The sequence below is a fragment of the Mustela nivalis genome (assembly GCF_964662115.1).
Source record: "Mustela nivalis genome assembly, chromosome: 17".
NCBI classification, from domain to species: domain Eukaryota; kingdom Metazoa; phylum Chordata; class Mammalia; order Carnivora; family Mustelidae; genus Mustela; species Mustela nivalis.
This window is the reverse complement of record NC_139036.1, coordinates 19,287,376-19,307,560: the sequence shown is the minus strand read 5'-3', so window position 1 is coordinate 19,307,560 and position 20,185 is coordinate 19,287,376. Positions and strand designations below refer to the sequence as shown.

General features: G+C 37.8%; 1 protein-coding gene across 1 annotated transcript in view; it reads left to right on the top strand.

The window, feature by feature from the left end:
- Positions 1–20,185, top strand: part of CPD (carboxypeptidase D) — a 77,464-nt gene that overhangs the window by 38,898 nt on the left and 18,381 nt on the right. The window contains exons 8-12 of the mRNA XM_082707018.1: positions 7,280–7,389; positions 15,275–15,377; positions 15,869–16,011; positions 17,491–17,660; positions 19,583–19,906. Coding sequence (XP_082563144.1) covers positions 7,280–7,389; positions 15,275–15,377; positions 15,869–16,011; positions 17,491–17,660; positions 19,583–19,906 — 850 coding nt within the window. The remainder of the gene's footprint in view (positions 1–7,279; positions 7,390–15,274; positions 15,378–15,868; positions 16,012–17,490; positions 17,661–19,582; positions 19,907–20,185) is intronic.

The window sequence follows — 20,185 nt, the reverse complement described above, 5'->3', positions numbered from 1 at the left end:
CTTGTTTCTTTCCAGGACATATTTTGCTATAAAGTTCCCTCTTAGAACCACTTTTGCTGCGTCTCAAAGGTTTTGAATGAGTGTGTTTTTATTTTTCATTTGTTTCTATGTACTTTTTAATTTTTCTTTTATTTTCTGATTGACCTATCTATTTTTTAGAAACATACTATTTAACCTCCATGTATTTGTGGTCTTTCCAGATTTTTTTCTTGTGGTTAACTTCTAATTTCATAGCATTGTGGTCAGAAAAGATGCATGGTATGACTTCTGTCTTTTTCAGTTTGTTGAGACTTGCTGTGTGGCTCAATATGTGATCTGTTCTGGAGAGTATAACATATGCAGTTGGAAAGAATGTGTATTCTGCTGTTTTAGGATGAATATATCTGTTAAGTCCAGCTGGTCCAGTGTATCATTCAAAGCCATTGTTTCCTTGTTGATTTTCTGTTTAGATGATCTGTACATTGATATAAGTGGAGTGTTAAAGTCCCCAATTACTGTGTTATTATCAATTAGTTCCTTCATGTTTATTATTATTTTATGTATTTGAGTGCCCTCTATTGGGTACATAAATATATATTCTGAGGATTTTACTTATTTATTTGTTAGAGAGAGAGCACAAGCATGGGGAACGGCAGGCAGAGGGAGAAGCAAGCTCCCTGCTGAGCAAGGAGCCCGATGTACAACTTGATCCCAGCACCCTGGGATCATTATCTGAGCCACAGGCAGACACTTAACTGACTGATCCAGGAATCCCTGGGTGCATAAATATTTACCATTGTTACATCTTCTTGTTGGATCATCACCTTTATTACTCTATAGTGTCCTTCTTTGTCTCTTATTACAGTCTTTGTTTTATTTTTTCATTTATTTATTTTTAAAAGATTTTATTTATTTATTTATTTGAGAGAGAAAGAGCAAGAGAGAGCATGAGAAGGGGGAGGGTCAAAGAGAGAAGCAGAGTCCCCACTGAGCAGGGAGCCCAATGTGGGACATGATTCCGGGATTCTAGGATCATGACCTGAGCTAAAGGCAGTCACTTAACTAACTGAGCCACCCAGCGCCCAGTAGTCTTTGTTTTAAAGTCTATTTTGTCTGATTAAGTATCGTTACTCTGGCCTTCTTTTGACATCCATTTGTATGATAGATGTTTGTTTTTCCATTTCCCTCACTTTCAGTCTGCAGCCGTCTTTAGGCCTAAAATGAGTCTCTTATAGACAGCATATAGATGGATCTTGTTTTTTATCCATTCTGTCACTCTCTGTCTTTTGACTGGAGCATTTAGTCTGTTTATATTCAGAGTAATTATTGATAAATATGTATTCATTGCCATTTCATTATTTGTTTTATGGTTGTTTCTGAAGATGTTTTCTGAATATTTCCTGTCCTCCATGGTTTGTGATATATTCGGATTTCTTTCTCTTTATTCTTTGCAAATTTATGAATTTGTGAACTGTGGTTATCATTAGGTTTGTTTTTTATTTTTCTCTCCTTTTTTACTCAGGGAGTCTCCTTTCATATTTCTTTTAGGGATACTTTACTGGTCACGAACTCTACTTTAGTTTTTGTTCGTTTGGGAAAATCTTTATCTCTTCTTCCATTCCGAATGATAGAGTTGCTGGATAGAGTATTCTTGGTTGTAGGTTTTTCCCATTTAGCACTATTATGCCCCTCCTTTCTGACTTCGGAGGTTCCTGCTGAAAAATCTACTGATAGCTTTATGGGGTTTCCTTTGTATGTAACTGTCTTTTGTCTTGCTGCTTTTAATATTTTATCTTTATCAGTGTATTTTGCCATTTTAATTACAATATATCTTTTTTTTAAGATTTTATTTATTAATTTGACAGACAGAGATCACAAGTAGGCAGAGAAGCAGGCAGAGAGGAGGAATCAGGCAGAGAGGAGGAAGTAGGCTCCCCGCCGAGCAGAGAGCCCGATGCAGGGCTTAATCCCAGAACCTTGGGATCATGACCCGAGCCGAAGGCAGAGGCCTCAACCCACTGAGCCACCCAGGTGTCCCTTAATTACAATATATCTTGGTGTGGATCTGCTTTTGTTGATTTTGTTGGGGGATCTCTGTGCTTCCTGGATCTGGATATCTGTTTCCTTCCCCAGAGTAGGGCAGTTTTTAGCTGTTATTTCTTCAAATAAATTCTCTGCCCCCCTTTCTCAATTTCTTCCTCTGGGACTCCTATAATACAAATCTTTTTTTTCTTAACAGAGAGAGAGACAGTGGGAGAGGAACAAAAGCAAGGGGAGTGGGAGAAGGAGAAGTAGGCTTCCCGCTGAGCCAGGAGCCTGATGCAGGACTCGATCCCAGACCCTGGGATCATGACCTGAGCCAAAGGCAGACACTTAACAACTGAGCCACCCAGGCGCCCTATAATACAAATCTTTTTGTGTCTGATGGAGTCACTGAGTTCCCTAAGTCTGGACTTGTTTTGCATAATTTTTTTCTCTCCTTTGTTCAACCTTATTACTTTCCATTACTCTGTCTTCTAGGTCTGTTCATTCCATCAAATATTTAATTTATTGACCCCTTTAACTCTGCTGTTATTCCTTATCTCTGTGTTAATGGTCCCACTGATATCCTCTGCTCTTTTCTCAAGTCCAGTGAGTATCCTTATAATCATTGCTTTAAATTCTTTATCAGCCATGTTATTTATATCTGCTTTGTTTAGATCTCCAGCTCTAGCCTTGCCTATTCTTTCATTTGGGATACATATCTCTGTCTTCTCATTTTGTCTAAGTCTCTGTGCCTGTTTCTGTGCATTAGGAATGTTAGCTACATTTCCTATCTTGAGGATAAGGGCCTTATAAAAAGGTCTAGTATTGTTCTGCTCTGTATATCATCCCTTCTTCCCCTAGAAGCCTGGTGTGTCTAGGAGTTATCTTCAATGTGTGCTATCTGTGCTCTGCTGTTTTGTCCTGGTTGCTTAATCCTTCGGGCCAGTTGCCTGCAGAGGCTCTCTTTGCCTGTTGTGGGCAGTATTTGGTCCCTGTCTTGAATGAGGTGAGTTTTAACTAGATATGCTCTTGTTTGCTTGTGAGATGAGACCTGTTGCCACCACCACTGGGACTGGGGCCCTACAGAACTCCCAGTTCAGGAGACACATTGTGGGCAAGGGCTTAGGCCAGTCTTCTAGGGTGAGGGTCCATGGGGTTGGAACTCAAGCAAGTGAGACTGGGAAGGGTGGCTCTTCCAGAGCACGGATGTGGGAAGGTGGAGGAATGGGGGGATAGAGCTTGGTGTAAGAAAGTTAGGTAGTGAGTGTCAATGCTGCACTGGTTCCCACAGGTGGCCCTGTGCTTATGCTGAGGAATGGGGGAGGGAGATCGCTCTGGCCAGTTTCTTTGTTCCTGGAGATGTCTCTCGGTAAATGCTGCCTCTCTGGGACACAGTCTGAGATGAGCAAGTAACCTCCCCTCCTTGTGCCCCAGGTGCTCCTCAGATCGCTGCTTCCATGCTGCATGTCCACACACAATTTCCCCTGCCTTCTCTTAAAGAGCAGCCCCAATGTCCTTTAAGCTCTCCCAGAGCCAAGCATGCTGACATTTAAAACTCCAGGCTTTAGGCCCCACTGGTTGCAAGGACTCGTGGAATTCAGGCCTTTTTGCTTTCCAAACCAATTGCTACGGGGGTTTGTTTTCCCCTGTGCATCCCTCTGTCTCTCGACCTTCTCTGCAACTATGGTTCTCTCTCCACTGTAGCGGCCATGATCCATTTCTCTCCTAAACCATGTCTCCACATTTCCTACCTTCTTCTGTGTGGCCTCTTCTCTATGTTTAGTTGTGGAATTTGTTGTGCCAGACTTCAGATTGATTTCTGGGGTATTTAGGATGTTGATAGTTTTCTAGCTGTATTCATGGGATGCAGTGAGCCTGTGGTTCTATTCTACCACCATCTACCCCTCCCTCTCAATGATTTATTTTGTTTTCTTATCATGAAATCTTTAAGTGAGTTTTGAAATCTTAGCAAAGAAATTTAAAAGAGGATTTCTTTGGTGTCAAAAATTTAGAAGGATTTTGTCTTGTTTTGTTTTTTAAAGATTTTATTTATTTATGAGAAAGAGAGAGAGTGCACACAAGCAGGGGGAGTGGCAGGCAGAGGGAGAGGGAGAAGCAAGCTCCCGCTGAGTGGAGAGCCCAACATGGGACTCGATCCTAGGACCCTGGGATCATGACCTGAGCCCAAGGCAGATGCATAACCAACTGAGCCACCCAAGTGCCCCAGGATTTTGAAAGAATATAGAGAATAGTAAAATTCCTCTTTGTAAATTTTGATACAATTTTTGTATTGAAGTAAAATTCATACAAAAAAATTAATCATGTTAAAGTGAATAATTCAGTGACATTTTGTGTATTCACAATGTTGTGCAACCACCATCTCTATTTAGCTCTAAAACATTTTTCCTCCCTAAAAGGAAATTTCTTACCTACTAAGCAATTCCTTCCTATTTTCCCTCCCCTCAAGCCCTGCTAACAACCAGTCGGTATTCTGTCTCTGTGGACTTGCCTGTTTTGAATATTTCATAGAAATTGTGTCATGCAATATATGATCTTTTATGTCTACTTTCGCTTAACATAATGTTTTCAAGTTCATTTAGATTGTAGCATTTATTAGTAGTACTTCATTCCTTTTTATGGGCAAATAATATTTCATTGTATGTATATTTCATTGTACATATGTATATTTATTTATCCATTTTTCCACTGAAGGACATTTGGGTTGTTTCCACTTGCTCACTATTATGAATAATATTGCTGTGAACAATAGTATAAAATATCTGAGTCCCTGCTTTCAATGCTTTTGAGTAATTCCATGCTTAGTGCTTTTTTTTTTTTTTTAATTTTATTTATTTATTTGACAGAGATCACAGGTAGGCAGAGAGGCAGGCAGAGAGAGAGGGGGAAGCAGGCTCCCCGCTGAGCAGAGAGCCCGATACGGGGCTCGATCCCAGAACCCCGAGATCATGACCCGAGCCGAAGGCAGAGGCCTTAACCCACTGAGCCACCCAGGCGCCCCATGCTTAGTGCTTTTAAAAAAAAAAAAAGTTTAATTCCAGTGTGGTTAACATATAGTGATATATTAGTTTCAGATGTATGATATAGTGATTCAACAACTTTCTGCATTACTTAGTGCTCGTCATGATAAGTGTACTCTTAATCCCCTTCACCTATTTCCCCCAACCCCCTACCAAGCTTCTCTCTGGTAATCCTCAGTTTGTCCTCTGTAGTTAAGAGTCTGTTTTTTGTCTGTCTCTTTTTCTATGTTCATTTGTTTTGTTTCTTCAGTTCCACATATGAGTGAAATCATACGGTATTTGTCTTTTTCTGACTTATTTCATTCAGCCATGTTTTAGCTTTTTGATGGAAAAGCCATCATATGATGATTGCCTCTTTATCTGTTTAAGGAACTACCAAACTGATTTCCACAGTTGCCATACCACTCTACATTCCTGGCAATGTATGAGGGTTCCAGTTTTTCTATATCCTCATCAACGCTTATTATTTTCTGTTTTTTATATTATAGCCATTTTAGTGGTTAAAGAGTGATATATCATTGTAGTTTTCACTTGCATTTCTCTGATGACTAATAATGAGCATCTTTTCTTGTCTTGGCCATTTGTGTATCTACTTTGGAGAAATATCTGCTCAAGTCTTTTGCCAATGTGAAATTTTTAGTCTTTTCGTTGAGATGTAAGAATTCTTTATATAGTCTAGATTCTGGACCCTTATCCAATTGCTGATTTTGAAATATTTTAGCTTTCTTAATGATGTCCTTGACACAAAAAAGTTTTTAATTTTGATGAAATCAAATTTATTTTTTCCTTTATTGTTCCTGCTTTTTAGGTTGATACTAATTATTTTTTAAAAATAGACTGTTTCGGGGCGCCTGGGTGGCTCAGTGGGTTAAGCCGCTGCCTTCGGCTCAGGTCATGATCTCAGAGTCCTGGGATCGAGTCCCGCATCGGGCTCTCTGCTCAGCGGAGAGCCTGCTTCCCTCTCTCTCTCTGCCTGCCTCTCCATCTACTTGTGATTTCTCTCTGTCAAATAAATAAATAAAATCTTTAAAAAAAAAAAAAAATAGACTGTTTCACAGAAATAAGTCTCTTATGACCTTTTTTTTCTTTCCTTAGAAAATTGGCTGTTGGAAAAACAGTACTGACTAGAAGTTGATGTTGACTTTTTTCTGTTTGAATTTTTAGATATGGGTCATAATTCTGGGGTGAAATTAAATTTTTTTGACACATTACATTTGTCTAGGAAGAGGTATTGAAGTATACTTGTTTTTGTTAGAACTATTTTGGGGAATAGAATAAGCATAGTTCTTCATACTTCTTAAAGAATTTTTTTTTTTCTGTGTCAGTGTTTGCTGGTATTTGTTACCACAAGATTACTTCATCTAAATTCAAATTGAGTATGTTCTTTCAATTCCATTCCCATGAAGTGGCATGATAAAAAGGGCAAATATCTATCTATGCTTAGCAGTGGTAGGCTATATGGACAGATGAACAAATGAAAACCATGTGACAAATAGAAAAATAAGGGATTTCATCTTGGGGTGGGAGAGTAGGCATGTGTAGCTCAGGGCTCTTACTTGAGAAATACCCTAACTTCTTTATGCCCTATGAGGAGCATGAAGGGACATATGCTTTAAAGCATCAGTTTCTTTACCTTAGGTCATGAAAAATCATACAATGCCACTCCAGTTAACTAATTTCTAATGTGAGCATAAGGGAAATTTTAGCATTTTTTACTGAGTGTAGGGCTGGCTCTGCTATTCATACATGTCATTTTACCCCTCTATTTTAGACTCCACATCTGCAAAATGAAGAGGCTGGATTAGTTGACCTTCAAGGATCCTTTCTTATTTTAAAATTCCATGACATTATAAATGACTGAACTTTACTAGAAGAGTATCACATTTTGCTCATTTTTTCTGATCCAATATATTGTAAAACTGTTTAAATTAAGCCTGTATACTTCTGGTTTTGGCTCTGACATAAATTATACCTAGAAGTTCAGGTACATTCCTAAGACCTTTCTAGTTAAGGCAACCTTTAAGTGTCATGCATAGCTATTTAATATTTCACTTATCCAATGGATTTTCCGTTGAGGAAATTAGCAACTTTATTTCTGATGAGGAAATAAGCCTTGGAAAATTGTATTAGTTTTTTTCTCTTGGCATTTCTATTGGTACTGTTGTCAAAGTGTACTTTATGTTGGTACCCATCTTGAAGGCGATAACATGATACATTTTCCTTTTTTCCCTTTGCAGGTTCTTTGGTAGTGAACTACCCTTTTGATGATGATGAACAAGGGCTTGCCACATATAGTAAATCACCAGATGATGCTGTGTTTCAACAAATAGCACTTTCTTATTCCAAGGTAAGTTTGTGTTTAAACAAAAGTACTCTCAGATTCATTAATTTAAAAAATGGGTTGAAACAAAGTCAGGTAAGACTATGGTCAAGTGCTTTCTTTTTGGTTAAGCTTTCCATGATTCCTTTCAGTCAGTCTTAACTGCTTTTTCTACTGTTTTCTACCTTACTTTGATTATACTACATATTTCTCCATTAGCCTTTAATCTCAAGTAATGTCTTTTTGTCTACAATTTTTAGCATAGCACCTGAATCATAATAAACTAAACATGGTAATATAAATTAGCATGCTGGTTTATTTCATTTGGCTAGTATTTAAGTTATAAACCTACTTGTAGTCTAAGGTAGAGGTTGACAAGCTCCAGCTCTAGGGCCAAATCCAGCCCATTAACTGCTTTTGTAAATAAAATATTAACACTGCAACTCTATGGTCTCAATCACAGCCTTCTGTCATTTCACATTGCCCGTGCCTTCATTGTGAGATTGTTGGGAGTTTCTAACAAGAGAATATATCTATTATTACACTTTAAAATAGTTGCCTTCTGTTTGGGCACACCAGGAGTAGAGGGATGTTCATGGCATAAGAGAATATTATACCCTCTGAATAATCAAAATAAAAATTAAGTGATCAGATTTTGCTCATATCCCCATCAAATTTGGTGCCTGATATTATAGTTCTTCTTTTTATCCTCATTGTGACTTTGAGTTCCTTAGCCTCTTTTTGTTTTCTTTTTTTTTTTTTTTTTAAGATTTTATTTATTTATTAGAGAGAAAAAGAACACGAGCACACTTGAGCAGCGGGGAGAGACAGAGAGGGAGAAGTAGACTCCCTGCTGAGCAGGGAGCCTGACAAGGGCTCCATCCCAGGGCCTTAGGACCATGACTTGAGCCAAAGGCAGACACTTAATCGACTGAGCCACCCAGGCGCCCTTTTTGTTTTTGTTTTCTTTGACTTTTAATCCTTTTGATTTTACTTTCTATCCCACTACTTACGGACATCCCTTTCAGTGATACTCTCACTCACACCTTGGGATACCCTTTTGACCTACCTGCCTTGCCAGTGTCCAATCCACAGTAATTACCACTATATCCCAGAAAAGTCGCACAGTCATGGAAATTGACCACACTGTATCTATGCTCTCTAATCTCAGCAGAGCCCTCAGTTCTCCTTGGCAGTATTTCATGTTTTGCTCCTTGACTCTTTGGCTCATTTCCCACTTGGGTGATTCTAAACTTTTGTCCTCTATCTGAACCTCCTAATCCCAGCTTTACTCCCCTTATTCTTAGTAGATCACTTTGCCTTGACTAAGTATACCTATGCATAATCTGATGTGAGTTCATTCAGATAATGTCTTCTCTGTTATTACCAATTTGTGACTTTCCCATATTTTCCTCCATTTCTTGATCCCACCACATCCTGCTTCTTCTGAAATCTTATGCCTCCATTTCTTCTGTTGTAAATGGGAAAGGTGATAATTAAAAACCTCACTCTTTACTCACAGCCTCCTTTCTCTTAGCCATGATCTGTCATGATCTATCAATCCCCCTTGTGCCCTGCCATATAGCTTCATGGTGAGGAAAAGCAAACCAAGACAATCTGCAAAGACAGAAGAGGGGGACTAATGAAGGGTAGGCCTGAAGGTGATGGAATGATCACCAAACATAAAGTACACCCAAAATCTGAAACCTAAATAAAGAAGCAGCTGGGAAGATGAGAGTACTGGAATATTGGGAAGAGATTTCAAAGTATATACAACTTACAAGATCTGGTGCAATTTAAAGGGACAGACATAATTTAAAAAGATAGATGGATTTAAAGGGAAATCTTTCAAACTCTTAACTTCTGGGGCAGAAAAAAAGGCAAAAAGAAATGAAGAAATGCCCTTTGGTGTAATTGGACAGTGAAGAGGAAAAAAAGAAAGAATGGGAGGTGTAGGATTGTACAAGACAGAAGAAAACCATAAAATCAGGAGACTCACAGCTGTACCCTTAACATCAAGACAGATAAAACAAAAACAAGCTAAAGTACCTTGACTGCTAGACTGACAGAAAAGGGCACCCTTAACTAAGAATTTTATGTATAACAGCCCAGTATTATAAAAATGAGCACAAGATTAGTAAAATCCATGGAGAACTATTTGAGAAAATTAGGAAATGAAATTTTGTACCTATTGTCTAAGGAAACCTGAACTATCACCAAAAAATGATCAAGAAGCAGAAAAAAACTGTAAGTCAAACACTCCAAACAGATTAAATATACCCAAACACACATTGAGTATATGAAAAACCATGTAGGCTCAGCTATTTAAAAAATGAAAACAGAAATAGAAAAAAAAAGATAGGAAGAGAACAAGACAAAATCATCTCTAAAACAAAAAGAACTTATAAGAGCTAAAGACCTCATACTTACTACACAACTATACAATTTCAAACTTACTACACAACTACAGTAATTAAGATACTGCCATACTGACATAACTAAAGATCAGTGAATTAAAATTGAGTACAGAAATAATCTCTTATTTGTATGTTCAGTTGATTTTTTGACAAGGGCACCAAGACCAATTCAGTGGAGAAAGAATAATCTTTCCAATAAATGGTGATATGAAAACTAAGCACACGTAAAATAATGAATTTGGGTCCCTTCCTCACATCATATTCCAAAATTATCTCAAAATGGATCATAGTCCTAAATGTAAGAGCTAAGCCTATAAAACTTTTAGAAAAAATACAGGAATAAATCTTTGTGACATTGGGTTAGACACTGGTTTCCTAGAGTACAAGTGATCCAAAAAAAGATACATTGGATATCATCAAATATTAAAACATTTTTTTGCTAGGTTACCGTATTAGTTTCCGATAGTTGCTGCAACAAAGTTTCACCAGCTCGTTGCCCTAAAGCAGCAGACACTTATTTTCTCATTGTTCTAGAGTCTAGAAGTCCAAAATAAAGATGCTGGCAAGGGTAAGCTCTTTCTGAAGCCTGTAGGGGAATCCTTCCTTGTCTCTTCCTAGCTTCCAGTGTTTTGCTGGCAATCTTTGGCATTCATTGACTTCTAGATTGAGTACTCCAGTCCTCTGTCTTCACGTGGCATTCTCCCTATGTCTATAACCAAATTTTCCCTTTTTATAAAGATATCAGACATGTGGGATTAGGGCTCACTCTAATTACCTCATTTCAATGTGATTACCTCTGCAATCAAATACATATTCTGAAGTCTTTGGGGGTTAGGACTTCAGTATGTCTTCTTGGGGAGATAGAATTCAAAACACATAACAGTATCAAGGAAATACAAAGACAACCCACAAAATAGGAGAAAATTATATGTCTGATAAGAATCTTGTATCTAGGGTCGCCTGGGTGGTTCAGTAGGTTAGAGCCTCTGCCTTCGGCTCAGGTCGTGATCCCAGGGTCCTACGATCAAGTCCTGCATCTGGCTCTCTGCTCAGCAGGAGCCTGCTTCCCTTCCTCTCTCTCTACCTGTGATCTCTGTCTGTCAAATAAATAAATAAATAATCTTTAAGAATCTTATATCTAGAATATAGGAAGAACTCCTATAACTAGATAATTAAAAGGCAACCTAATTGAAAAATGAGTAAAGGATTTGAATCCACATTTCTCCAAAGAAGATACACAGATTACCAAGAAGTACACAAAAAGAGACTTAATATCATTAGCCATGAGGGATATGGGAATGAAAACCACAATGAGATAGCCATTTTGTACCCACTAGGTTTGGCTATAATTTAAAAAAATGGAAAATGGTAAAGATGTAGAGAAACTGGAACACTTCTATATTGCTGGTGGGAATGTAAAATGGTGCAACTGCTTTAGAAAACAGTATTACAGTTCCTAAGAATATTAAGTATAGAACTACCATATTATCTGACATTTCCACTCTTAGATAGATGCCCAAGATAAATGAAAACACATGCCACACAAAAGCTTATACAGTTGATCCTTGAATATCAACAGGGGTTTTAACTGCCTGGGCCCACTTGTATATGGATTTTTCCTGCAATACAATACAGTACTGCAAATATATTCTCTTGTGATTTTCTCAATAACGTTTTCTTTTCTCTAGTTTACTTTGTTGTAAGAGTACAGTATATAATATACTAAATATATGTTAATTCACTGTTATGTTATTGGTAATGTAACAGTAGGCTATTAATGGTTAGGTTTTAGGGGAACAGAAGTTATACCTGGATTTTTGACTGTGTGGGGGCACTGGCACCACTAATCCCTGTGTTGTTCAAGGGTCAACTATACACGAATGTCATAGCAGCATTATCCATAGTAGCTAAAATGAAAACAATCCAAATGGCCATCAAATGATAAATGGATAAACAAAATATGGTCTATTCATGCAGCGAGTATTATCCAGCCATAAAGAGGGATAGAGTACAATAAATTACAACTTGAGTAACTCCAGAAAACATTATGCTAAGTGGAAGAAGGTAGTCACAAGAGACCACTTATTGTATGATTCCATTTATATGAAATGTCCAGAATAGGCAAGTCCATAGAGGTAGAAAATAGATTGGTGGTTGCCCAGGGCTTGGGAGGCAAGGAAGGCCACAGAGGAGGTTGAAGGAAAATGAGGAGTGCTAATGGGTGTGGATTTCTTATGGGGTGATAAAAAAGTCCTAAAATTACCATGGTGATTATCACACACCTCAGTAAATGTACTTCAAAAACTATTGAGATGTACACTTTAAATGGGTGAGTTATGTTGTATGTGAATTATATCTCAGTAAAGCAGATTTTAAGAACCTTAAGAAGACTGAGGGGTGGGGCATCCATTCCCATCCATCCCAGTTTAGGTATAGGCCAAAAGGAATCTAGAAGTTACGTATCAAAATATTAAGTGATCTTTGGCTTATAATTTTTCTTCTTTTTGTGCTCTTGAATTTTCTAATCTTTTTATAATAACATTTATTATATTTTAAGTATAATGAAATTCAATTAATTCAATTAAGTGAGAGTGAAGAAACAGCTTTCTGCTGTACAACGTGACAGACACCACAGACACCAACTGACAAGAAACTTTCAAGGAGGCATTAGTGGAAAAAGTAGTGAGTTCTGAATAAAAATTATTTTATTTTAGTTAACAGTATTACACCAGTGTTAATTTCCTTGTTTTGATCATTGTAGTTTGGTTACATAAGATGCTAACATTAGGGAAAGCTGGATTGAGAGTATATAAAACTCTCTGTACTATTTTTGCAACTTCTCTGCAAGTCTAAAATTAGTTCAGGAGAGAGCAAAAGAAAAGAAGAAAACTGAGTAGTCTTTTGTCTCTGCTTCCTTACTGCTCTCTCCTCTCAGTTTCTTGTCATCTGTCTTCTCCCTCCATTGTTTTACCTAGAAGCCTCCCCTCAAAGTTTACCAGAAGTCTGTTGGGTTTTTTTGTTTTACTTTCTTGACCTCTGAAGTCTGACACTATTGTCTTCTCCCCTTGATCTCTGCCCCATTGTGTATTAGAAAGTTCTGCCATTTTTTCTCTTTTGTTGGCTGCACATTGTCTCTTTCACTTTTTTTTCCCTCTCCATCTTCCATCCTTAGCCATTTTTACTATCTTAGCAATTGCATCCAATTGCATCACCACTATGTGGATGTCTTTTTAAAAAACTGTTTCACGGAATGGGAGTTATTTTAAACAGATGAAAAGATACAGGCAAACAAGAAGAAAATAAACCTAGAGAGCTCCCATCATTTAAAATCTTGGTATATGAGTTCTAGACTGTGTGTGGACTGAGACTAGACATCCTCACCCTCAGTCTTCTTTAAGTTGTCAAGCCATTAGCTTGAAATTTTTAATTAGGTTTTTATTTTTTTATTTTTTTAAATCTTTTTTTTTTTTTTTTTTAAGATTTTATTTATTTATTTGTCAGAGAGAGAGTGAGCGAGAGCAAGCACAGGCAGACAGAGTGGAAGGCAGAGTCAGAGGGAGAAGCAGGCTCCCTGCGGAGCAAAGAGCCCGATGTGGGACTCGATCCCAGGACGCTGGGATCATGACCTGAGCCGAAGGCAGCTGCTTAACCAACTGAGCCACCCAGGCGTCCCTTAATTAGGTTTTTAAAAAATGGTCAGAGGAGAGAGAATTAAAGGAGATGGCAAATGCGCATGGTAAAATCAAAGGCCATCACTTTCTGGGGGCTCATGATCTCACTCTTGGATTATTTCAGTAGTACTTTGATGGGTCTCCCTGACTTTGGTTTCTTTTTCACATTATTTTTATAAACTTACTAGAGCCATGGATATTTCACATATCACCCTTTCCTTGGAGATTTTTAGTGGCTCTTTTTTACTCTGAGAATAAAGTCAAAATAAAGGAATAGCTACTTCCTAGAACTATGGTGTCTGGAGTGAGGTTTATACTAGATGATCCAATAAGATGTAGGAAGAATATATTAAAAATTCTATTTATATTTTTAAGTTTATCCCTTAAATATTTTTTTATTTTTATCCAGGTTATATTATATGTATATTAGTATAATAGTACACATATATAATTTATAACTGAATGCATAGATAGACATAGGAGGTACATGCACATCTTCAGTGAAAAAACCAGAAAGCAAAAGAGCACTACCCAGCGATGGGGTAAAGCAGTGGGATCATAAGCTTGTAATTGGTATGTTAAGTTTATGAAAGGGAATTGTTCATATATATGTGTGTGTATGTGTGTGTATTTATTTATTTATGTTAAATCCAGGGGAGTTGTTTATATACACATACATACATACACCGCCCAAGCGCGCACGCGTGCACAAACACGCACACACACACACTTTTTTTAAGTAAGCTCTATGCCTAACATGGGACTTGAACTCATGAACCCGAGCTCAGGAGTCGCATGCGCTGCTGACTGAACCACCAAGGCACCCCGTTTATGTATTTCAAAGTTAAATGGTTAATTCTCAGTAGTGGGAAAATAGGAAATTGTTACTTTTCTTTTCATGCTTTCTATACATTTTTTTTTTCTATTTCCACAAGAAAGAAATGAAGTTTTTACTATCTTTCAAAGCTTGATTTCTTCAGGAAACCTCTACTGCAGCTCTGGCCAGTAATCTTTTTCTTCTAGATGCCAGCAGCCCTTACTTGTATCTTCATGGCAGTTTTCCTCTTCCTCAGGCAAGCTATTGCGCATGTGCTATGCTAGACGCCTCTAGGTGCTGGGGACACAAAGGCACGCACTGTTTCAGGGAGTAGTGTCTTGTTTTTAGGGAAGAAAAAGACGCAACCTGTTGTAATGGTACAGAGTGCAGTCGAAGCACAGGGGCACCATCTGGAAGTGAGAGAATTATCTTGAGGACATTCAAGCCTCTTGAAAACATGAGATGAAAACAGGAATATGAAGGCTTTTTTGTGGAATATTTTTGGAGAGGGATTGAGTTGGGTTTTATATTACTTGTAACTGCAAGTCATAACGTCTACTTTTTTTTTTTTACAGAGCATGTGTAATTTTGATTTTTAAAAATAGGTAATAAATTCATATAGTAAGCAATCAAAATGGCATAAAAAGTTAGACATTAGAAAAGTCTCAGTGCGGGGCGCCTGGGTGGCTCAGTGGATTAAGCCACTGCCTTCGGCTCAGGTCATGATCTCAGGGTCCTGGGATCGAGTCCCACATCGGGCTCTCTGCTCAGCAGGGAGCCTGCTTCCTCCTCTCTCTGCCTGCCTCTCTGCCTACTTGTGATCTCTGTCTGCCAAATAAATAAATAAAATCTTAAAAAAAAAAAGTCTCAGTGCTTCCCATGGCTCCACTCACCCCTATTCCCACCTCCACATACACCCTGTTGGTAACTACATTTATTATATTGCCTTATCCTTCCTGTGATGCAAACAAATATAAGTAAAGATTCTTAATTTTTTTTTTTTTCAGGAAAATTCCCAGATGTTCCAAGGTAGACCTTGCAAGAATATGTACCCTAATGAATATTTTCCTCATGGAATAACAAATGGAGCTAGTTGGTATAATGTCCCAGGTAAACGTTCTTTAATATCAAGGCCATATAACTTGATGGATTTCCTGTCCCCCTGGATGGTGCTGCTTCTTACTGATTTTTTAATTTTGAGAAAATATCATTTTTAAAAAATACTGTTTAAATAATTTAAAACATTCAAATAACCTTTTCAACTATTTTTTAATTTGGTATAATTGGAGTTTTGAGTAAAGAGATTGTACTAAAACTTTATGAAAGTGTTATATTTTACTTCTGGCTGTTATTAAAAAAATCCTTAGGTGTGCTAATAAGAAGTGGGTAAGCTATACTTGAATTCTTCTTGAACATGAAAGTGCAGATGTCTTACCTATACCATAAGCATCAAGGTGCTCTCAAATGAGCATATCACTGTTTCTCAACCAATGTTGAGAAAAGATGGATTTGGCTTTTTTACTAAGAATGTTGTTTACTTTTTGGGATCTGGCCTAGTACTACTTCTTCAGAGTTACTGATTTTAATTTTCTATCCTTTAGGTGGTATGCAGGACTGGAACTATTTACAAACAAATTGCTTTGAAGTGACCATTGAGCTAGGTTGTGTGAAATACCCATTTGAGAAAGATCTGCCAAAATTTTGGGAACAGAATCGAAGATCTCTAATCCAGTTTATGAAACAGGTAACTATTTAGGAGTGAAGTATGAAATTTCTCCCAAGAGCAAAAATACTTTTGTGTGTATATTTGATTTTCACACAGTGATTTTCAAATACACTCTTCTGAATTCATCCTATTCATGGTTCAGTGTGTTTATCTAGAAAACTCATGGTTGAAAATGAGTTTATTTGTATGCAGGGGAGGATTTGAAAATGATTAAACAGGACGGTGGTGATTTGCTTTAAAAAAAAAAAAAGGAGTCTATATATTTATTTGGGAGAGAGAGAGAAAGAGTGTACAAGTTGGGGGGAGGGGCAGAAGGACAAGCAGACTCCCTGCTGAGTGCAGAGCCTGATGTGGGGCTCCTTGCGGGGCTTGATCCCAGGACCCCAGGACCCCGAGATGATGATCTGAGCCCAAGTCAGATGCTTAACTGACAGCCGACCAGACACCCCTGCAGTGGATCTTTTAGAATAAGGATCCCTATATCTTTATCTACCTGTCTCTTATACCTGTATCTTTGGGTGCCATTATCTTACCAAAGAAAAATTAATACTAATTCCCTAATATTGCCTAATACTTAGTCCACATTCAAATTTCCCTTTCTTTTACCCCAAAATGTCTTTTTATAGCTATATTTTAGAACCAGGATTTAGTCAAGGGTCATGCATTGCGTTTGATTATTACATCTCTTTACTCAACTTTAATCTAGAATAGTCCTTCTGTTTTTTAAAAATGACCTTTCCCTTTTTTGTTTTAAAGATTTATTTATTTGTTTGAGAGAAAGAGAATGCAAGCAAGTGGGGGGAGGAGCAGAGGAAAAGAATCTCGAACAGACTCCCTACTGAATGTGGAGCCCCAACATGGGGCTCAAAATGGAGCTCCGTACAGGGTTCAGTCTCTTGATCTGAGATCTTGACCTGAGCCAAAAATCAAGAGTCAGACACTCAACTGACTGAGCCACCAGGCGCCCTGACATTTCCCTTTTAAAAAGGGCAGGACAGGGGGTTCCTAGGTGGTTGTGTTGGTTAAGTGGCTGCCTCTGGCTCTGGTCATGATCCAGGGATCGAGCCCTGAGTGGACCTCCCTGCTCAGCGGGGAGGCTGCTTCTCTCCCACTCCCCCTGTTTGTGCATGCTCTCAATCTCTCTCTCTCTCTGTCAAATAAATAAATAAAATATTTGAAAAAAATAATAATAAAGAGGACAGGGCAGTTCTTTTTGTAGAATGCCCTATATAGTGAAATTGTCAGATGTGCTAAAGTTTAAACAGTGTTATTTATATTCCTCATGATAAAGACAAATCTAGGCTATGAAAAATTAGCCTTTCAGAAACTGAAATATTTTTCTTAATAGGTGTTTACATCTAGCTTTACTCTCAACTCCTAAATTCCTATTTGTTCCACATGTTTACTTTATTATCAATCCGTTATTTTGGATAAGAGCTCTCAAAATAATTAGATGATCTTGACATTGACATCTGGGTATCCTTGTACTTTATCCAGGTTCATCAGGGTGTCAAAGGATTTGTCCTAGATGCCACAGATGGCAGAGGTATATTAAATGCCACGATTAGTGTTGCTGAAATTAATCACCCAGTGACTACCTACAAAACTGGAGATTACTGGCGTCTCTTGGTTCCAGGAACTTATAAAATCACAGCATCTGCTCGAGGGTGAGTGACTGACTGACTGAATACTTTGATATTAAGGGCTTGAGGCAAGACAAACATTGTTCTATTCTAGAAGGTTATTGCCAGAAAGCCCTAGAGAAGTCAAGTAACCCTGGGTTTAATGCTGGGAAGTTTAGAGCTGGTTACACATTTGATTCTCTTCCAGTGATAAAGTGAGTACATAAACTGTCAGATTGAAGAAATCTATGAAATTCTGCACTTTGAACAGGTCCCTAGGCCCTGTCCAGATGTAAAGCTCTAGTGAGTGATTCCTTCACTACTGGTAACAATTCTGGGAAGTGCCTATTAGTTGGGAAAAAAGAATAACTGTTCTGCTGCTGTACTTCTAGTCATGTTGTCCAATAAATACCACCACTTTACATTTGTTCCTTTTTAAAGCTCTTTCACACTTTTTTTCTTCCTATCCTCACCTAAACCATTCTTTTTTATTTAAAAAATTTTTTTAATATGTGTATAGTTGCCATCCAATGTTACACTAGTTTCAGGTATATAACATAGTAATTCAGCAAGTCTATACCTTGTGCTCTGCTCACCACAAATGCAATCACTGTATAGTGCTGTTACAGTACCATTGACTGTATTTCCTGTTTGTACCTTTCATCCTTGTGACTTAATTCATTCCAGAGCTGGAAGTCTGTATCTCCTACTCCCCTTCACCAATTCTGCTCACCTCCCTTCCTGCAACAGTCATACTATTTTCTTTATTTATAGGTCTATTTCTGTTTTTTGTTTATTTGTTCATTTGTTTTCTGAGATTACATATCTGAGTGAGATTGTTTGGTATTTGCCTTTCTCAGTCTGACTTATTTCACTGAATATAATACCCGCTAAGTCGATCCATGTTGTTGCAAGTGTCATGATTCCATCTTTTCATAGCTGCATAATAGTCCATTGTGTATATACACCGTATCTTCCTTATCCATTGGTTTAACGATGGACACTTAGGTTGTTTCCATATCTGGGCCATTGTAAATAATACTGCAGTAAACATAGGGGTGTGTGTATCTTTTTGATTTACTGTTTTTGTTTCTCAACATTGGAATTATTGGATTGTAGGGTACTTGTAATTTTAACTTTTTGAGGAACCTCCATACATTTTTCCCTAGTAGGAATTCACATTCCTACCAGTAGTATAAAAGGGATCCTTTTTTCTCCATATCCTCACAACACTTGTTATTTCTTGTCTTCTTGATTTTAGCTGTTCTGAGAGGTATAAGGTGGTATCTCATTATGGTTTTGATTTTCATTTCCCTGATGATTAGTGATGCTGAGGATCTTTTCACGTGCCTGTTTGCCATCTATATATCTTCTCAGGAAAAATGTCTATTCAGGTCCTGTAGCAATTTTAAATCAGATTGTTTGGAATTTTTTTGATGTTAGGTCATAGAAGGTCTTTATGTATTTGGGCTATTAACCCCTTATTGGATATAATTAATTAGAGCTTCACACTAATGAGAAATGAAATCTTTTCTGTTTTTATTCTATATTGGCATAGTATTAGAAAAACGGAAAGAGCAAGATATCTGAAAAAATAGGCCAGGAATTATGCATTTGGTAGATAGATAATGTGCTAAGTTAGTAATATCGCTCAGATTTTTCCAACCATGTACTCTGATGACAGGCAAGGGAACTCAGATTTCAGGAGACATGAGTTATTTCTTGCAAATATGAACTTTGTTTTGAGGTCATATATTTAATCTTAAAAACTCATTTACATTTTACAGTCTACCTATGTCTGTTGGGTAGACAGACATTAACATGTCTGTTAATGTTTAAAACAAATAATAAATTATGCAAAGTTATGTATTTGACTCTCACAGGATTTATCTCAAGGATTCATATACCCTCTGCAGACTGAGTATTCCCACTGCAGAAGCCTGGCTCTGATCTCTCCTTTATTTCAGGTATAATCCAGTTACCCAGAATGTGACTGTGAAGAGTGAAGGTGCTACTCAGGTCAACTTCACACTGGTTCGATCTTCAGCGGATTCAAGCAATGAATCAAAGAAAGGAAAGGGGGATCGCACCAACACTGATGATGTCAGTGATCCAACTACTAGAGAGTTTGAAACTTTAATTAAAGACCTTTCGGCCGAGAATGGTTTGGAAGGCCTCATGTTACGGTCCTCCTCAAATCTGGCTCTTTACCGATACCACTCATACAAAGACTTATCAGAGTTTCTGAGAGGACTTGTGATGAACTACCCACACATCACGAATCTCACCAAGTAAGTGCCACGCTCTCACTGCTTTTCTTTCTGTCCTTTCATTCCCCTCCCCCACTTTTTTTAAGAAGTTACATTTTTTTTTTTTAAAGATTTTATTTATTTATTTGACAGACAGAGTAGACAGAGAGGCAGGCAGAGAGAGAGAGGGAAGCGGGTTCCCTGCTGAGCAGAGAGCCCGATGCAGGGCTCAGTCCCAGGACCCTGGGACCATGACCTGAGCTGAAGGCAGAAGCTTTACCCACTGAGCCACCCAGGTACCCCAAGAAGTTACATTCAACT